General features: G+C 38.1%; 1 protein-coding gene across 2 annotated transcripts; it reads left to right on the forward strand.

Moving 5' to 3' along the window:
• The first annotated feature begins 297 nt into the window (after positions 1 to 297).
• Positions 298 to 16,928, forward strand: LOC143852530 (uncharacterized). Of its 2 annotated transcripts, XM_077361943.1 has the most exons (7): positions 298 to 480; positions 640 to 690; positions 8,110 to 8,436; positions 11,389 to 11,875; positions 12,285 to 12,583; positions 15,919 to 16,283; positions 16,619 to 16,928. In XM_077361943.1, the coding sequence occupies exons 3-6, from the start codon at positions 8,110 to 8,112 to the stop codon at positions 16,255 to 16,257; spliced, it is 1,452 nt and encodes a 483-aa protein (XP_077218058.1). In that variant the 5' UTR covers positions 298 to 480; positions 640 to 690; the 3' UTR covers positions 16,258 to 16,283; positions 16,619 to 16,928. The 2 variants fall into 2 exon arrangements, with proteins under 2 accessions (XP_077218058.1, XP_077218057.1); XM_077361942.1 differs by lacking the exon at positions 640 to 690.
• Positions 16,929 to 17,122: the final 194 nt, after the last annotated feature.

Genomic DNA, 17,122 nt, shown 5'->3' on the forward strand with positions numbered 1-17,122 from the left:
ATCTTTGGTCGACTGGTTTCGATTCGATCATACAATGTGCAATTTTCAGGTCTAACTAGATAAACATTTGGATGTTACTAATGTGGGTGCACCCAATGACCCAATCATAGGAACAACTTTTAACACATGAAAGAAGGAAAATGGGTACATTTGAGAATTAGGGGTCCGGATGGAAAATATTTATTGGAAACTTTTTCATAGAAACTGATTTTTCCATCGTTTGGTAAACTCATATTCAACGGATTTGTTTTTCCAACATCGTTTGTTGTGTGTTTTTGGCAAATACTAGACCTTCAATTTTCTTTCCAAAGAGGAGAGCAAAATGTACATGTCGGCTTGGAGAGGGGAAAACAGAAAGCCCTAACGGTGCGATAACCCTATTCCTCTTCAACAACAACACAACACTGAATGAGAAGGAGAAAGGCAAATCGCCCCAGCAGCAGCTAAAAATCGTTAAGGATCTGATCCCAAGAGATAAAGGTGAGCTGAATGCATTCTTCTTCTTCTTCTTCTTCTTTATTCATGGTGTATCTCATGTTATTTCAGTTTGGCTTCATCCCGTGTGAGGATCCTGTTATTTGCTTTTCCTATTTTAGTCCTCCTCGTCTCTCTGTGATTGTTTTTTTTTTTGATATGAAGGTGTTTGTGATTTTCGCACACGGGTCGGGTCGTTTTCAACTTTTCATTCAGGTTGGGCAATGGAGAAATATCGATTGTTTTGTTCCTTTTTATTTGTAACTATATTTTATTTCGGAATATTTTTTTACGTTTGAAATCACCTACCGCAGATGACATGTTAATTGAAATATTAAGCTTATGAAATAAAAAAAACATTGGGTTATTATTACTATTTTATGATCCGTTTTCTTTTTCTTGACCGGCATTGGGACGCTTGGTCCTTGTTAAGGATAAGCATGAAAACGACAAGTCAATCAATCAATCATGTTTGGATGCACGAATATGTCCTCGTAGAGTAGTTGGTAAGTAGTCAACTAGTAGAGTAGTGACTAGTAGAGTGGTGGCGTAGTATACTAATACTACTATACTCTTGGTTGGTAGCGTATCGGTGAACCTCATGGTATGTTTGGTTGTCAATGGTGGATTAATAGTCTTCAAGTAGTCTCCTTGTAGAGTACAGAGAGAAGAGAGAGACATAAATCCAACAACTCTATTACAAAAAGTGCCATTTAAAAGTTTTTTTTTTATAGTAGATTTAAAGGGTGCCAACTCAACAGACAAGGGAATGACAAGTAGAATGGTGGGCAAGGAGTCTTCTGGGGTTTTGCCTCCTTTTTGCAACCAAGCATAGCGTGACACCCAACTTTACTAGTAAACTACTAGTACAGTTTTCCAAAGTGTACAACTAAACAGGCCGCTAGGATAGCAACTTCCTCTCAATAGCTATCTTGCCATCTTTTTAATGTATTCAAATTAAGACTCTTACCCTTCTTAATCTTTTCTCCTTTATCACAGGGATCTTTATAATACAGTCTCCTTATATATATATTACACTGTCCGAAACCCTAGTGGTTGCTTGGAGCATTTTACTCAAAGCTTTGATCTTGCAACGTTCACAAACATTCATGGATAGTGTCATAATATTGATCGTGGATCTAGTTTCCGTTTGATACGAGAATGATAAGTTGAGTGTTGGTTGGTCACAAAAAACATGGAATATGTATTCAAGCTATATTTTAATGGCAAATATACACAAATCTTATATTTTTCAACTGAAAAATGATTCAAACAGGGACCACACATGAAGCTACCATAGGTCTTGGTCTATGTGATGACTGGTTCACCATAGAGTTATGCTGGCATACTTAATATCTGTGGTCATTTTGACAAGATGGAAGGGGTTTCACTACCACTACTCATCAACTTGCTCTTCTTTTGAGCACTACTTACGGGAAGTTGACCTCAAGGTTTTAAATGTCGGTTTCGGCCACCACCGAAACGGTGGAAATTTCAGCCGAATCATGTAAAAATTTGACAGAAATTTTGGTTTTCTTAAAATTTCCATCAAAAAGTACAAAATTTCGGTGGAAATCTTTTACATTTCAGTAGAAATTTATATAAATAAGGGTGAAAAACGAAATTTTGGGGAAATCATGTAAAAATCCGATTCAATGTAATTTCGGTTTCGGTTTGGACCGAAACCGAAATATTTCGGATTTCGGCCGAGATTTAAAACTATGGTTGTCCTACATGATTCTATGGCAACTAGCAAGATTACTTCCATACACATAGAATGATGAAGTCATTCACCCCATGTCCATCCTGCAAATCCTTACTAGGTTTTAAGTGCCGGAAATGTAAAATAAATGCTCCAAAGCTCTGATTGAAAAGGCAGGTTGAATTTGGATCCTTGAGGATCTCATCTAGAGCTCCTAAAGAACCTAGAAGGGAGCCATCTCTATGATGTATCTACTATCTAGATGTTGATGCAATGCAAATGCCCTCCAATATCCAAGGTTTTAAATTTTACACGATTACACAAAAACATGGAATATGTATGCAAGCTATATTATAATGGTGAATATACACGAGTCTTATTTTTTGATTGCGAAATGATTTAAATAGGGAGCACACATGAAGCTACCATAGGTCTTGGTCTGTGATGTCTAGTTCACCATAGAGTTATGCTGGTATATTTAATATATGTGTTCATTTTGACAAGAAGGAAGGGGTTTCACTACCGCTACTCATCAACTTGTTTTTATTTCAAGCATAACTTAGGGAAGTTGGCCGACAAGATTCTATGGTCAGATTACTGTCATACACATAAAATGATGAAGTCATCCACCCCATGTCCAACTTGCAAATCTTTACTGGGTTTTAGGTACCGGAAGTGTAAAATAATGCTCCAAAGCTCTATAAAGATTGAAAATGAAGGTTGAATTGGGACCCTTGAGGATCTCATCTAGAGCTCCTAAAGAACCTAGAAGAGAGCCATCTCTATGGATGTATATACTATCTAGATGTTCATGCAATACAAATGCCCTCCTATATCAACTAACATTGTGTTAGGGAAAATCTATTTGTAATCTTCATCCATACCTTCCAATTGATACCATTGTCATATTTGTTCTTATATTCTTAATTATTATATTCTTAGTAATAGCTGGGATAAAGCTTTTCCTCTGCAGGGGCCTTGTGCAGTAAACCCCCATAGGGGCGGTCGTCCGTCGTCGTCAAGTAGTCCCCGCGAAGCTTTCGGGAAGAGGGGTAGTCTTGTGCGTAAGGATAGCATTTTCGTGCCTGGAGTGCCCTATTAGTAAGTAGTAGCTACTTGAACTTACGTGAGAAGGGCATGATGTTAATAGGGGGGCATAGGGGGGCTTGACTTAACTAATAGGGCGTTGCTTGCTTGCTGAAAAACGTATATACTTATGCGCCGCCAGAATGCCTCCTTGGTTAGGGACGAAGCTAACCCGATACATACGATAGGCGAAGGAAGCGCCCCCCATTTCATAGCGTCTGGGGAACGCAAGTTTGATCGAGGATTGGAGAGGAGAGGTGGAAGAAAAGGCTCGGCATGGTTTAAAACTTGTCGTCCACTTCCAGGAAATGTTCGGAACAGAGAACTTACAATAATACAACGCCGCATTCTCTGAAGATTGAGGAACAAGAGGAGATCCATTAAGAGAAAGATTTATCCGAGACAAAATCTTGGCGAGAAGAAGAAGACAACGAGTGGATGTGCTTCCAAAGTAGTTGTGACATCTAGATGTCCATTTCTCTCTTTGTGCCTTCGCCCCTCGTAGCCATAGTAGAATTAGAGCCAGAGATCTTGTTCAGATTTGGGGCTTTGGACCAACCAAGTAGTTACTCAACATAGGGGTAATCCATTTTGTGAGACTTCTTAGAACGAACACAGATAGGATCAACTTCTTAGAACGAACACAGATAGGATCAATATTAAGCGACTTTGGGGATAATGTATGAACCCGGGGATAATAATCTTTTCATAACTTGAAAAGATGTTCTTATTTATTCTTATATTCTTAATTATTATTATTATAATTTTTTTCGTCTCCTTTTCAGCTTCTACTTCTGTATCAAGCATTTTTTTTTTTAACTTGATTGGATTCTGGATTCTTCGGTGAGGCTTCTAGCCACCGCTGTTTGGTTTTGGTTAGTTGGAAGGAATGGGAAAAGTCAATCATAGATCAGAAAGACTGAGGCAAAGGAATTGAAGATAGAATGAGAGCTGGTTCATGAACGAAACTACTATTCCGGGTTGATGTCTAGAGAAAGGAATATACATCCACCGTACCACCGTTCATTGGGGTGATCAAACCCTGGATCCGAGACTCGCTTTTCACATTCAATAAAATGCCTTGCCGAAGCAAGATCTTCTTTTCCTCCCTCCAAACGGAATCGGTTCTTCACTGGACTGTTCATTTTGACAAGAACGAAGGGGTTTCACTACCACTACTCATCAACTTGCTTTTCTTTCGAGCATAACTTAGGGGAAATTGACCGACAAGATTCTATGGTCAGATTACTGTCATACACATAAAATGATGAAGTCATCCACCCCATGTCCAACTTGCAAATCTATACTGGGTTCTAAGTACCGGAAGTGTAAAATAATGCTCCAAAGCTCTGTAAATATTGAAAATGAAGGTCGAATTGAGACCCTTGAGGATCTCATCTAGAGCTCCTAAAGAAGTTAGAAGAGAGCCATTTCTATGGATGCATATACTATCTAGATGTTGATGCAATACAAATGCCCTCCTATATCAACTTACGTTGTGTTAGGGAAAATCTATTTTTAATCTTCATCCATACCTTCCAATTGATACCGTTGTCATATTCGTGTTGGGGATCACTAGTCGCCATTTTCTCATAGCTTCAGAATCATCTATTGCATGATCAAGAAGTACTATGTCAAGAATTTGACTTATCTTGAGACCTATTCAACTAGGGAAAGGGATGACTTGTTATGACCTATGTGACAAGATTGAATCTTTGCCAAAACTTTATGAACGGATCTAAAAGAAAAAACATATGCCAAATATCCGACCACTGTCTTATATATCTTACCAAGTCATTAGTGCGAAGCACCAGACCCAAACCAAGGATGAGTTGTTATGCATTATATACTTATTGTTCTTCAAGGAGGGATGCTATTTGGGAATTCTAGGTGTGCTTTGAGCTAATAATCTTTTCAATACTGATAAAAATATCATAATGCGCCGTTTAGCTTTCTGTTTTTCTGTCAACGTCCATCCTCAATTACTTCTATACTTTAGATTCCATGGAAGAGTACTGTACTCACAAGCCTAGGTGGTTTCCCTTCTGAACCTTTTCTTGTTACTAGTAAATTAGGGTCATTATTGTACCGGAAATTCAATTTTCTTCTTCTTTCCTTTTCCTTTTTCACTGATGATGGGCTATATGCATCAAACAGAAGTTCACTACTGCCACCATTTATTTAATACAATGGAGATGTGATGTGTGCATGATAGTGGTGGTGTAAATGGGGTTAGTTAGTGGATGGATGTGTGTTTATGGGTGTTCTTATATAGCTCTGTGTTGTAGGGTAGTGGGAGTTAGCTATTTATGAGGTGTCTTGTTAGTGGGTAAGTGTGCTTGTGATGTGGCAATCTCTCTTGCTTGTATTTATGTAATAGCAATTTAATGAAATAAAAAGAAGAAAAATTTATAGCAAAGGAGACTTTGTTTAGGAGAGTCATGGTTCCTCTCGATTTGAACCACTAGGAGGTCCGGTTGCCTCGAATCAACCTCTCTCCCCCTCTTTTTCTATTTTCCGTTTGTTTGCTTGTGTTACGGCCGATTAGGAGCGTAATAAATTGGTATCAGAGCTTAGGCATGGATCAGCACGTGGAGCGGTTAGAGCAAGCTGTGGAGTCGCTTTTAACTGGACAGCAAGACATAATGAATCGAATGGCAGAGATGTTTGAGAAATTGAATGCGCGTGTGGAGCAAATCACTAGTCAATCTGCTAGTGAAATTGGAGAGACTTCTCACGTTCCTATTAGAATCCATGAAGGTCGGGTTAATGGCAATGGTGGCTCTTATCATTTTGGTTCCACTAACTCATACCCACCCAAGTCTGTGAAGTTGGACCTTTCGCGTTTCAACGGTGGTGAAGATCCAACAAGTTGGACCGATCAATTTTTCGACTTTCATCAAACACTCGAGGAAAAGGTTCCAATGGCCTCTTTCCATTTGGAAGGTGAAGTTCAGTCGTGGTCTCAACTCCTCAAGGAAGGAGAGAGGGAGCTGATTACGTGGGAAACTTTTAAGGCGGGTCTTCACACACTAGTGAGGAGTGATGCTGACAAAGATGAAAAATCCTGTTTCTTATGAGTTTGATCATGGTGGACTTTGAAAGTGGAGCTCAAAAGATCGCAACCGTTATTTTTGAAGATGGAAGTCCAATTTTAATTATGCTACTCAACAAAATCATTTCCATTATGATTTGGGATCCCGGTGGAATAAAGCATTTTTTCCAACAATTCAACCTTGAGGACAAGGTTGTTTCTAAGGGGGAAGGAATGATGTGTGCATGATAGTGGTGGTGTAAATGGGGTTAGTTAGTGGATGGATGTGTGTTTATGGGTGTTAGTTATATAGCTATGTGTTGTAGGGTAGTGGGAGTTAGTTATTTATGAGGTGTCTTGTTAGTAGGTAAGTGTGCTTGTGATGTGGCAATCTCTCTTGCTTGTATTTATGTAATCGCAATCTAATGAAATAAAAAGAAGAAAACTTTATAGCAAAGGAGACTTTGTTTAGGAGAGTCATGGTTCCTCTCCGGCTGCCTCGAATCAACCTCTCTCCCCCTCTTTTTCTATTTTCCGTTTGTTTGCTTGTGTTACGGCCGATTAGGCGCGTAACAAGATGCACTGTACTACTAGTTTGTTTTGTTGAGGTTAGTGTCCTCGGGCCTTCAATATGCTAGCTCCAATGTGCATTTCCCTTAAGTGGCATATTTGCCCATTAGGATTTCTAGGCATTTATTTTCCATGTTATTTAGTTTTTAGGCTTTTATTTTCCATGTTATTTAGAATTAGGAAGTTTAGATTTTTAGGAATTCTTATTTTAGTAGGTTTCTATCTTTTAGGTTGTTAACTTTACAGTTTTATTGTGAACTTTTGATGATTATTGATATTGAATAAAGAATTTTCTCCCTCTAATTCTGGTTTTCTTCTTCTCTCTTCTGATTTCTTCTCTTCTCTCCCTAAATTCGTCTCTTCTTCAGGTTATTTTCGTCTCTTCTTCCCCTATTCTTCTAATGCTATCCCCTTTCGTCTATTTCTCTCCCCTTTCCTCAAATTTTCTTCACGGTGCTGCATCACATCTTTCCCAAGCTCTAAATGTACCCTAAAAATTTAGGATCCATGTAGTTCTCACTATTCAGATATCATTATTGACATTTTTATTGTTGGCTGTGCAAGCCCTTCAATTTGTATGTCACTCTTGTAGATAATTATTTCGAACCTTATTGATTATCGTCTTGACTCTTGAGTAACTCATTTACCATCCATTTGGTGGTTTTTGGTGACCATATCCTTAATAAGATCATTTTGATCAGTGGCACATCCATTTCAGCAGTCTTGCTAAGTGGATATAAAATATTCAGTGTACATAAATTTTTGGTTGAAGGTGTTTCCCTATGTGGGTGCCGTAGACCTCCCTCCCTTGTGGTTGGTTCTCATGTTCCCCGGGGGGGGTGGGGGTTCACATTATTCTTTTCTTGTCTCTGGCAACAGTATCTCCCGTATGAGTTAGAAGGCAAAGACACTGGGAAGGTTGGCTAGAATGTGGCTTAATGTGCCTAACTTGTTACTAGATTTGAGGTATTGCATTTGTTAGCATGATATGTTTGATGCTCTTATCTTGCTTCTTAATTGACTTGCCTTATTTAAGAGAAAAAGGAAAAAAAATGTACTCATCGTACCCATTCTCCATTCTCCAACACTTCAAATTGTGTAGGAAGTGCAGACATTGGCACATTATAAGGTTTTCCGTATTAGTTTCTTGACTTATTCCTTCCCAACTTCTTTTTCTGGATATTATGTGAAATGCACTATTTTTTAAAGGTGATGTTGGTGTGATTTGGTTCTTTGGTTTCAGATGGCAAAAAAACCGCTGCCAGAAATTGATGATGAACTTTTCGATGAAGTTTATGGAAAGGCGTATACTGGTCCACTCATGTCAGCTGCAAACAATGCACAGGAGAAAACAAACTCAAACAAAAGACCGCTCGCAAGTGCCAATGCTAATGGTGAGTCTGATGAGGAAGATGAGCCTTCTGATCCAAATGCTGTCCCAACTGATTTCACTAGCAGGGAAGCTAAGGTATGGGTTGCTAAAGCTAAGGCTACTGAAAGGAACTGGAAGAAAAGGAAAGAAGAGGAAATGATCTGCAAGATATGTGGAGAATCAGGTCATTTCACTCAGGTATGCTTGACTTTAAAGATCTTCTGTTAGTTCCATTGATGGAAATTCTGTGAGACTATAGTCTTAAATTTTATGTTTTGTTGAATCTGATTCTATTTTGCAGTCTAAAAACTAAATTGGTATTTTTTCTGGAAAGTTACACGTTGATTAAACTTTCAGTCTTAATTGTAGCATCTTTTTTTCTTTTTTTTTGTAGGCTTAACTTGAACGATAATGTGGGTGGGGACTTGGGATTGCCAAAAAAATTTCATAGCAGAAGAAATCGACTTCTTGGAAAGGATTAAATTTTATGTATAAAGATGTTTTTCCTGTTTACTCGACAAGCTAGAGTTGATTATGATAGCCTTGTTAGACTTTGCTAATAAGCTACTAGTGTATCTATATATCTTGATTGTTTTGTTGTTTCAATGAATAGCTGGATTTACAGATAATACATGCATATCTTTAATTGTTCTTGAATCTTGAACGCACATTACTCAAGCAATGAGAGCATCCATACGCCCTCTCCTCACAGTTAATGTGAAAATGTTTTGTTGCAATTGAACTGGCGTTACTGTTTTGGGGAAAATCCGATTAAATGACTTAACAGTCATAAACTATTGATTTTTTCTCAAAAAAAAAAAAAGGGAAAAAGGAAAAAAATAACTAGTGAATTCTGCAGTATTGTATGCAACCGGTGGGGAATACAAAAATGATACCCCTGCTCTTCTAATGGCTGTAATACAATTCTGTTTTGCTTTCCTTTATTGTTTTTTGAATAGTTCTGTTTTGCTTTCCTGGATAATCAGAATATCCAGATTTCTTACGAGTTCGAAATCTTCCATAGCATTTACTTTGCAGCTGGATCCCAGTCCTCTATTCTTCCAAGAGCCAATCTTCATGAGTAACAATCAGGGGTTTCCAAATCTCCTTCCGTCTGTATTTGTAATTCTTTCAGCGTACCAACATAGTTAATGTTGGTGGAACCACTTTTGAACTCTTTCTCCCCTCTGATATTTCTTAAGAACTTTATCAGAGGTAGGAGAATTTCTTAAACCTCTATATTCAAGGTTCTTCATCAACATGCTCGCTTTATGCTGATCATGCAACAATCCCAGAACTCTTCCCACTTGCATAAATTGATTAAATTTGCTGGCCACTTCTGTATGATCCGAATCAACGTCAGTCACAAGTTCTCAAATTTAGTACCCAAATTCCCGGAACCAGTTACAAGGCTTGCTTCTTCATGGTCTTCAGGATCTACCACATCCGCAAGATTCATGGGTTTGTTGTTTGGGGCTGCTGCTGCAGAATCAGTATTAGAGGTATTTAGTATAAGGCCTAACGGCGGAGAATCAGTCTTCAAACCTTCTATCTGGCTGAAGTGGAAGAACTCTATAAGATTCTGGGTCGGGACAAGGTTGGAGATCACTTCTCGGGTCCCAGATTTGTGAGCAGATGTCGAATAAATGTACTGGACCATCTCTATCAACGATTCTAACCATGAGCCGTTAGCAACCTCCGTCTCATGGGCTTAATATTTCTGCCTTCATTCCTCCAGAGAAGTTTTAGTTATGTCCAGCTCCTCGGGCGAGAACGAGACTAATTCATGCTGTTTCTTTCGCAATCTAAATCGATGGTGAGGATCACCCTTATCTTTAGGCATCGAAACACATGTATTGCTGCCCACCGAGTTAAGGTTTTTAGGTTTTAGAGTTTCTTCTAGGGGCCGTTTGGATACGCGGATTTTAGAATCCAGGTTTTTAGTTTGAAAACAGTGTAAACGAGGGTTCATGGTCAAGCTGCTGTATGCTGTCCTGACAGCATTTCTTGGATTTTAAGTGAGAAATTCAGGTTTTAAAAATCTCTCATGCATCCTAAGATTTCTAAAACCTGGAAATATGGGAGGATCTGCTTTTCTCTTACTGACGGAAAGAAGGGTGAGAAATAAAAAACGACGGCTGATCCGCTTCTTCTCGTCTCTTAGCTACAATTTCGAAGAAATCCCGGATTCTAAAATCCGCGTATCCAAACGGCCTCCTAGACAACTGTGCACCAAAACATGCATCTTTTTTTCGTTCACCTCTATTTGAAATCAAGGGTGATAATCTCCTCGTACCACTGGAAGATGATCTAATGGATAAGACCTCACTGCCCCTGATCTCTGAACTCATGCAGGTGTCTCTGCCTGACTTGCTCAATTGACTAGGAGATAGACTCTCCTCAGAAGGTTTCAGATCTTCTTTGTTTCTGGGTTTTTGCCTTCCATCGCTAGCACCCAGAAATTCCTTCCCTTTACTCTGATCCTTAGTGGTGTCTGCGGTGGAAAAACCCCCACTCACCACAACTAAACTCTTCCATATTGCATATTATTACCGAAAGGACACAATGCGTCCAGCTTGGCACTATTCCGATATTTTTTCGATGTCTTTGGAGGTTTCTTCGCACCAGACATGATACAGAGCACTGTGGATGAAGAACTAGTTGGAAAAGGGATCTTCCAATCTGTTAGGGCACCAACTAAGCATTGATTTGAAGGGCCATGGAGGAAAAGAGTCCTGAAGAACGTTTTCAGCTTTCCCTTCCAACCAGAACTTGATTAGGGCTTCATTCTTGCCAGTCATGATTATTTTGAAATCATTCCACAGCTTCCAACGCCATGTACCCCACTTCTCTAGATCTTGTGCTTGCCTTCTCAATCTTTTGATCTTCTTTAGATTTGGCCCATTTGGACAGAGTCTAGTTGGCTAGGACCGCTAGGTGTTCTACAGTAGCAGTAGGAGGTGCCAATCGATGATTTTCATTTGTTGATTGGAAAGTGAGACTTCTTTTATCCCTTTTTGTTGGTTTTTGGCATATGTCCTGTCTCTCTGTCTCTCTCTTTTGTTTATGAAGGGCTGCATATGTCCTGTCTTTATTTGCTTATAATTTGGGTTTTGTTTTTATTTTGTGTGACACTGTTCATATCAACAGGGTTGCCCGGCTACTCTTGGTGCGAATCGCAAGTCTACTGAGCCTTTTCAAAGGGTACCTGCAAGAGACAAGCATATAAGAGCACTTTTTACAGAAAAAGTGATCCGTAGGATTGAAAAGGATGCTGGTTGCAAAATTAGAATGGAGGAAAAGTTTATAATTGTTAGTGGCAAAGATAGCTCATCCTTGACAAAAGGTGTCGATGCTGTTCACAAAGTGATTCAGGATGAGGATAAAGCGAAGGGTTCTTCTAGTTCTCAAAGAACCAGATCCAGATCCCCTGATGTAAGTCCCGTTGGCTCTCAGTTGAGACGTTCTGAGTCCCAACGATCTTATCCCAGTCCGAGAAGACATTCTGAGTCCCAACGATCTCATCCCAGTCCGAGAAATATGTCACAGATCAAATCAAAGGCTGTTAAACAGGAAAAGTTTGTAGAAGATGAAATGCGTGCGGATCTGCAACAGTTGTCAAGGAGGTCTCCACAAGGTAGGGACAGCATCCGATATTTTTGCGGCACCATACAAAGCTGGTAAACCCAAGCTCGGAGCTTGTTGGATCCTTGGCAAATCTTGTGTACCTGTGTTTTCTCCTCTCTTTTTTTCATGTGGATGTTTGATAAGTTGCCTGTCTCTTATCCTTTTGTTTTTTTGCAGCAAGAGGTAAGTTCAAGCTTTATGTGTTCGATTGTGAAGTAATTTTCAGCATGGTACTAAATCACTCAGATAGTCTCCAATACGAAAATATTTACTGAGCATATCAAGACTTGTAGCCCATTGGATTAACATTTTCAGTATTCTATCTGCCATTATTTCTAATTTGAATATAAGATGGACTCTAGTTAAAGCTACCATGATTAAAGTGAGATGTCTCTTAACACTTTCTTCATTTCGTGAAGCTTATGGTAATGATGGAGCTAGAAGTCGTCCTAGCCATTCAAAGTCTCCACCACATCATACTTTCACCAGTGATGCTTTTAGCTCGTTCAATATCCATGCACAGAATATTGGGGTGCATAAAACTCATAACTGGGATACTGAGAGGCATGGGTCAGATATCCATTCCAGCAGTAAGTTTGAATTCCCAGCTTATCCAAAAACATTGGAAGAACTAGAAATGGAATTTAAAAGGGAAGCTATGGAATTTGGAAGGATCCGTGACAAGGAAGAAGATGAAGAGAACTACAAGCATCGCGAGGTATTGATATCTATTTACAAAGCTCTTCTTGGATTTTTTTAAGCTATAGATTAAATGGCTTAGTGAAATTGTTTATTTGGTCTGGTTTCTTCTATTTTATTATGCCATATCTTTTATACTGGACCACTCAGCGTATATGCTAAGTTTGCTTGCCTCTTTCATTAATGCATTCCTCCTGACTTTTGGATCACATGATTCATATTGCATCCTGCATCTAAATTCCAGTTGTACCCTGTTGATTTCTGTAAGTACTTGCTTTAAATAGTGCATCTTCATTGTGTTGCTTGTGAATGGATCTAACCGAAGATCTAACTGCTTCGGTAGGACGCATTTTTTTTTACTTATAAAAACTTAAAAAGATTGAAGCCGTCTCATTATCTGGACCCTTCTACTTTTTGGTTTTTTTTACCGTGCTGACCATTCCACAGTTCCTCACACAGCATCACACTCTAGGACATGCATGGGTGAAGTATCATAATGATATGATAAAGAAGTGTTATTATATGACGGCAATGTTAAATTCATATTTTTTTAAAATTTTCTTATATCCACTTACAATTTGTTTACTCATTAGTAGTTTTATTTTTGTAGGAAAGTGTCCCATCTCGGATACTTGATGATACTTTTAGAGTTGGCACCTATATGTGTTGTAGCACATCACCTCAGTTCTCTTCTTGTTTTCAAAATGTCCCATTATTATTTAGATAATCACATGGTTTTAAATTTCCACTGAAACCGACACAAAATGACTGAAATGTTTTCGTTTTCATCCCTAACGAAACAAAATTTCAATGGATTCATTCCACATCATTATTTCTGTCAAAAATTTCGATCGAAATTTCGACCAAATTCCCAAAATTCGATTGAAATTGTTGAAATGACAAAAGACGGAAATGTGCTATTATTTACAGCGTATAGTGCTATTTTCCCCCAAACCCAAAAAAAGAGTCTTACCTCTAATCTACTACAAATCAAAAAAAGAACACTGCAAATCAAAGAAAAACGTTTTTTTCTGCTTTTCCATGGAATTTTCTCTCGAAAACCATCTTTTGGAAAACCCTAGAAAGTTTGAATTTTTTTTTTTTTTTTGGAAAAAACTTATTTTGTAAAACCCTAGAAAGTTTGGAATTTTTTTTTAATTAAAACATGTTTCTTTGATTTGTTTTTACTCACCCATTTGGAATATTTTTAGTTTTTATTAAGGCTCAGTTTTTCAACCTTTGATTTGTTGCTTTTATAGATAAATTTCCATTCGGATGTAAATGGTGCTAATACCAATTGGAAAGGTTGAACAACATTTAAGATTTTTAATCTTTGTCAACATGCTTTGTGGACCCATCCTAGTTGAATCGAAGATGGGCCCACCCACTTTTCATTTTAATGGGAGGAGTCATAGGAATTTCAAATTTCAAAACCTAATCATCATATAAATGATGAGTCTCTGACTAAGCGGAGAAAGGGGAAATGTTTTTTTGTACGCCATTTTACTTCACATTTTATTTCTTTTCATTAATATAAAGAATAATATTTGGTAGGCCACCATTCAAAAAAAAAAAAAAATTTATTTATTGAACTGCTCAACAAAGTAACTGTATATGATGCATGGGATGTCAGATCGGCATGGTATCAATAATGCCTCCTACCTGTATGTGTGTTTGACATAGAGTTGAGGTCCTTGGAGGGGAGACTTGTCATTGTATTTTCTTATACTTCATTACATTGTACTTCTTTATTGACTTTAGTGTTCCATATATGTGCGACAACGTATGTCACTATGTTCATTATGAATGACTTTCTTGCTTATGTGATGGCTTCTAAGTATGAATTTGTGCTTTTTTTTTTTTGAATGGAAACAAAACCACAACCTTAGCATGAAAGAGAAAACAATCTAGGTCCAGGTCACAATGGAGCAACGTTACCGTTGCGCCAACCTTACCGTTTCAACTCCCTAATGTTCCATATTATTTCTAAATTAATCATTCCAGAAAATTAAACCAGGAGAAAGCAATTTTTAACTTGTTCAAAATAAGTTTCAACTAGAAATATGTTGGTATCTATAAAATGACAAAATGTTATAATAGGGTGCGATAATCCTGAAAACTGACAAGGCATATTGAATACTGTACAGCCTGTCTCAAGTCTCAACCATATGTTGTGTTATAATAGGGTGCGATAATCCTGAAAACTGACAAGGCGTATAGAATACCGTGCAGCCCGTCTCAAGTCTCAACCATATGTTGTGTAATTTTGTACATTGTACAGATGTAAGTGCTGCATATGTGTGTACTTGTGTATAATGGTTGTGGATGTGAATTTGCTGAGACTGGTCCATGGATATTGTTGGAGGATTAGTTTTCATATCTATATCGTTGAGTTTAGTTATCTCAGTCGCACATTAGATTGTCTTAGGAGTTAGGAGTAAATTTTTATACACTTGTAGATAACTTGTCAACATCTTTATCTGAATATGCATTTCTACACTGTCATCTGTTTAACGATAGATGTCTCAAGAATAGAGAAAAATATCTCCACTTTGGATCAGTGCATCTTCTTCTGGCTGTTGCTTAACATGATATTCGAGCCCAACAATTTCATTTTATCTTATTTTGTACAAAATGATGAATGTTTAATTGAACAATTTTAGTTGGAGATAGCATCTTTTACCATTCAATAAAAAAGTTGGAGATAACATCTGTTTATTTAGTTAGACCGATGTCATATCAGATCACAAGAAGGCGAACAAACATATGTTTTTCTTTGAACTCCAAATAAGTTAAATGTGAAGGTGGTTTTCTCAAAAAGGGATAAAATTTGGGTTCACACCCTTTGGTCCATGAATCATTTCTCCATCGACAACGAAAGATTCTGCGTCGTCCAAAAAGATGGCCTTCATAGGCAAATGGTCCAAACCTTCCATAAGGAGAAATCGAACATCTTACATATTCTTTCATGGCATATTTACGCATTGCTTACTTTATTATTCTGGCGTAGTTTGCCCATTGCTGATCTGGTAGTGCCCTGATGTTCTGAAGTCAAGTTGGAATGGATGAGACAAATACCAATACATCGGGGTTTACCATATTGTTTTGTGAGGGTCCAATCACTCTCACCATTGGGAGCACCTATTGTTTGCAAACTACTAACCTTCACAACATACTGGATATGATGGATATTCATACTCAATATTAAGAAAAAACTGATACTTAATTGTTTTGTGAAGGTTGATTGGGTCTGTTTTGATTCTTTTACCATTTGTGGCCCAAGGGTAAGTATCTTTGACGTAATGTCTTCCATCTTTGAAGTATCTAATTCTCTCTTTGTCTACACTGATGTAGGCCATTAGGGAATTAAGAGAGACTTACATGAAGAAAGTGGCTATGCTAAGGGGCATGCATGCAAAGCAGTGGGAAGAGTTTCTTCAAGCTGATATCCAAAGAATGCAGCGGGCACCACGCCAGCCTATGACTGCATCAAGCTACAATTATAACCACCCAAGCTATTCAGATTATGACCAATCATCCGGCAATCCTCATTATGCTGGAACTAATTTAGCTATGGATTCAAGGAGCAGATATCCATTTCCCACTGAAAATTATTCGGCTTCAAAGCCCAATGATGCCTATGGTGAGTTCCAGCAGAGGCATGAGGATTTTGGAAAGGCATACAACCGATAATGAATCCAAATTTCAGACTGATTGCGGTGAGTTTTCTAAGCCACTTTCCTCTGAGTAGAACACCACACCTACTTTCTCTGCTATGTTTAGAATGTATTGCCACACTTTCCCAAAATTTTCATCCCCATTGCTTGATTTTAAGGCGCATAAGGAGTGGAATTTTTTGGTAAGTAAAAGAGAGATTTGACTCGACTGCTTCTTCATCCTCTAGAAATACCCTATCTGAAAGTTAGCACCCCAACCGTGCAAGCTTGGGAATGCATAAGTGGTTTGTGTTCATGTTGGTGAAAACACCCTGATGGGTATGACAAGCTTTTCCTTAATTCAAGTTTGTGGTTAAATGTTTTCCAAAAATTTTCAGGATGCGACTGTTGGTGGGATGAGTCATGGAAAGAGCAGGAAGTCATTGGTAAGTTCCAAGTTTTTGGATGTGGATATTAGAATTATCAGAGCTTGATTACTTCTCCTGATACAATCTTTACAAACATAGAATTATGTTTTCGTGATGAGGGCCATTATGATGGAGATTCAATGTTAAGTGATTGATGTGAGTTTGTCTTTAGATTAGGCTTGTTACTTGAGTAGACACTGCCTTGACAATGTAAATTGAAGTGTTTGGACAAATTTTCAAAACCATTTCTTGAAATCTGAGACACAATCACATTGTGGAATGATTCGGATCGAATATCCCAAGCTTGCTATCCCGCATGATATGATGGTTCAACATTTCAGAAGTCTGTTTTTTTTTTTTTTTTTGCTTGATTCACCAAGCCATACACCTATGATCGTAAGCGTGAAATGCCAGTTATGCCTGGTCCAATTTTTTGATGGGCTATGCCCCATAATCTCCTTGATCGACCAACAA

Source organism: Tasmannia lanceolata, unplaced genomic scaffold (genome assembly GCF_043159265.1).
Source record: "Tasmannia lanceolata isolate RefF3 unplaced genomic scaffold, GAP_Taslan_0.1 ptg000019l, whole genome shotgun sequence".
Lineage (NCBI taxonomy): Eukaryota > Viridiplantae > Streptophyta > Magnoliopsida > Canellales > Winteraceae > Tasmannia > Tasmannia lanceolata.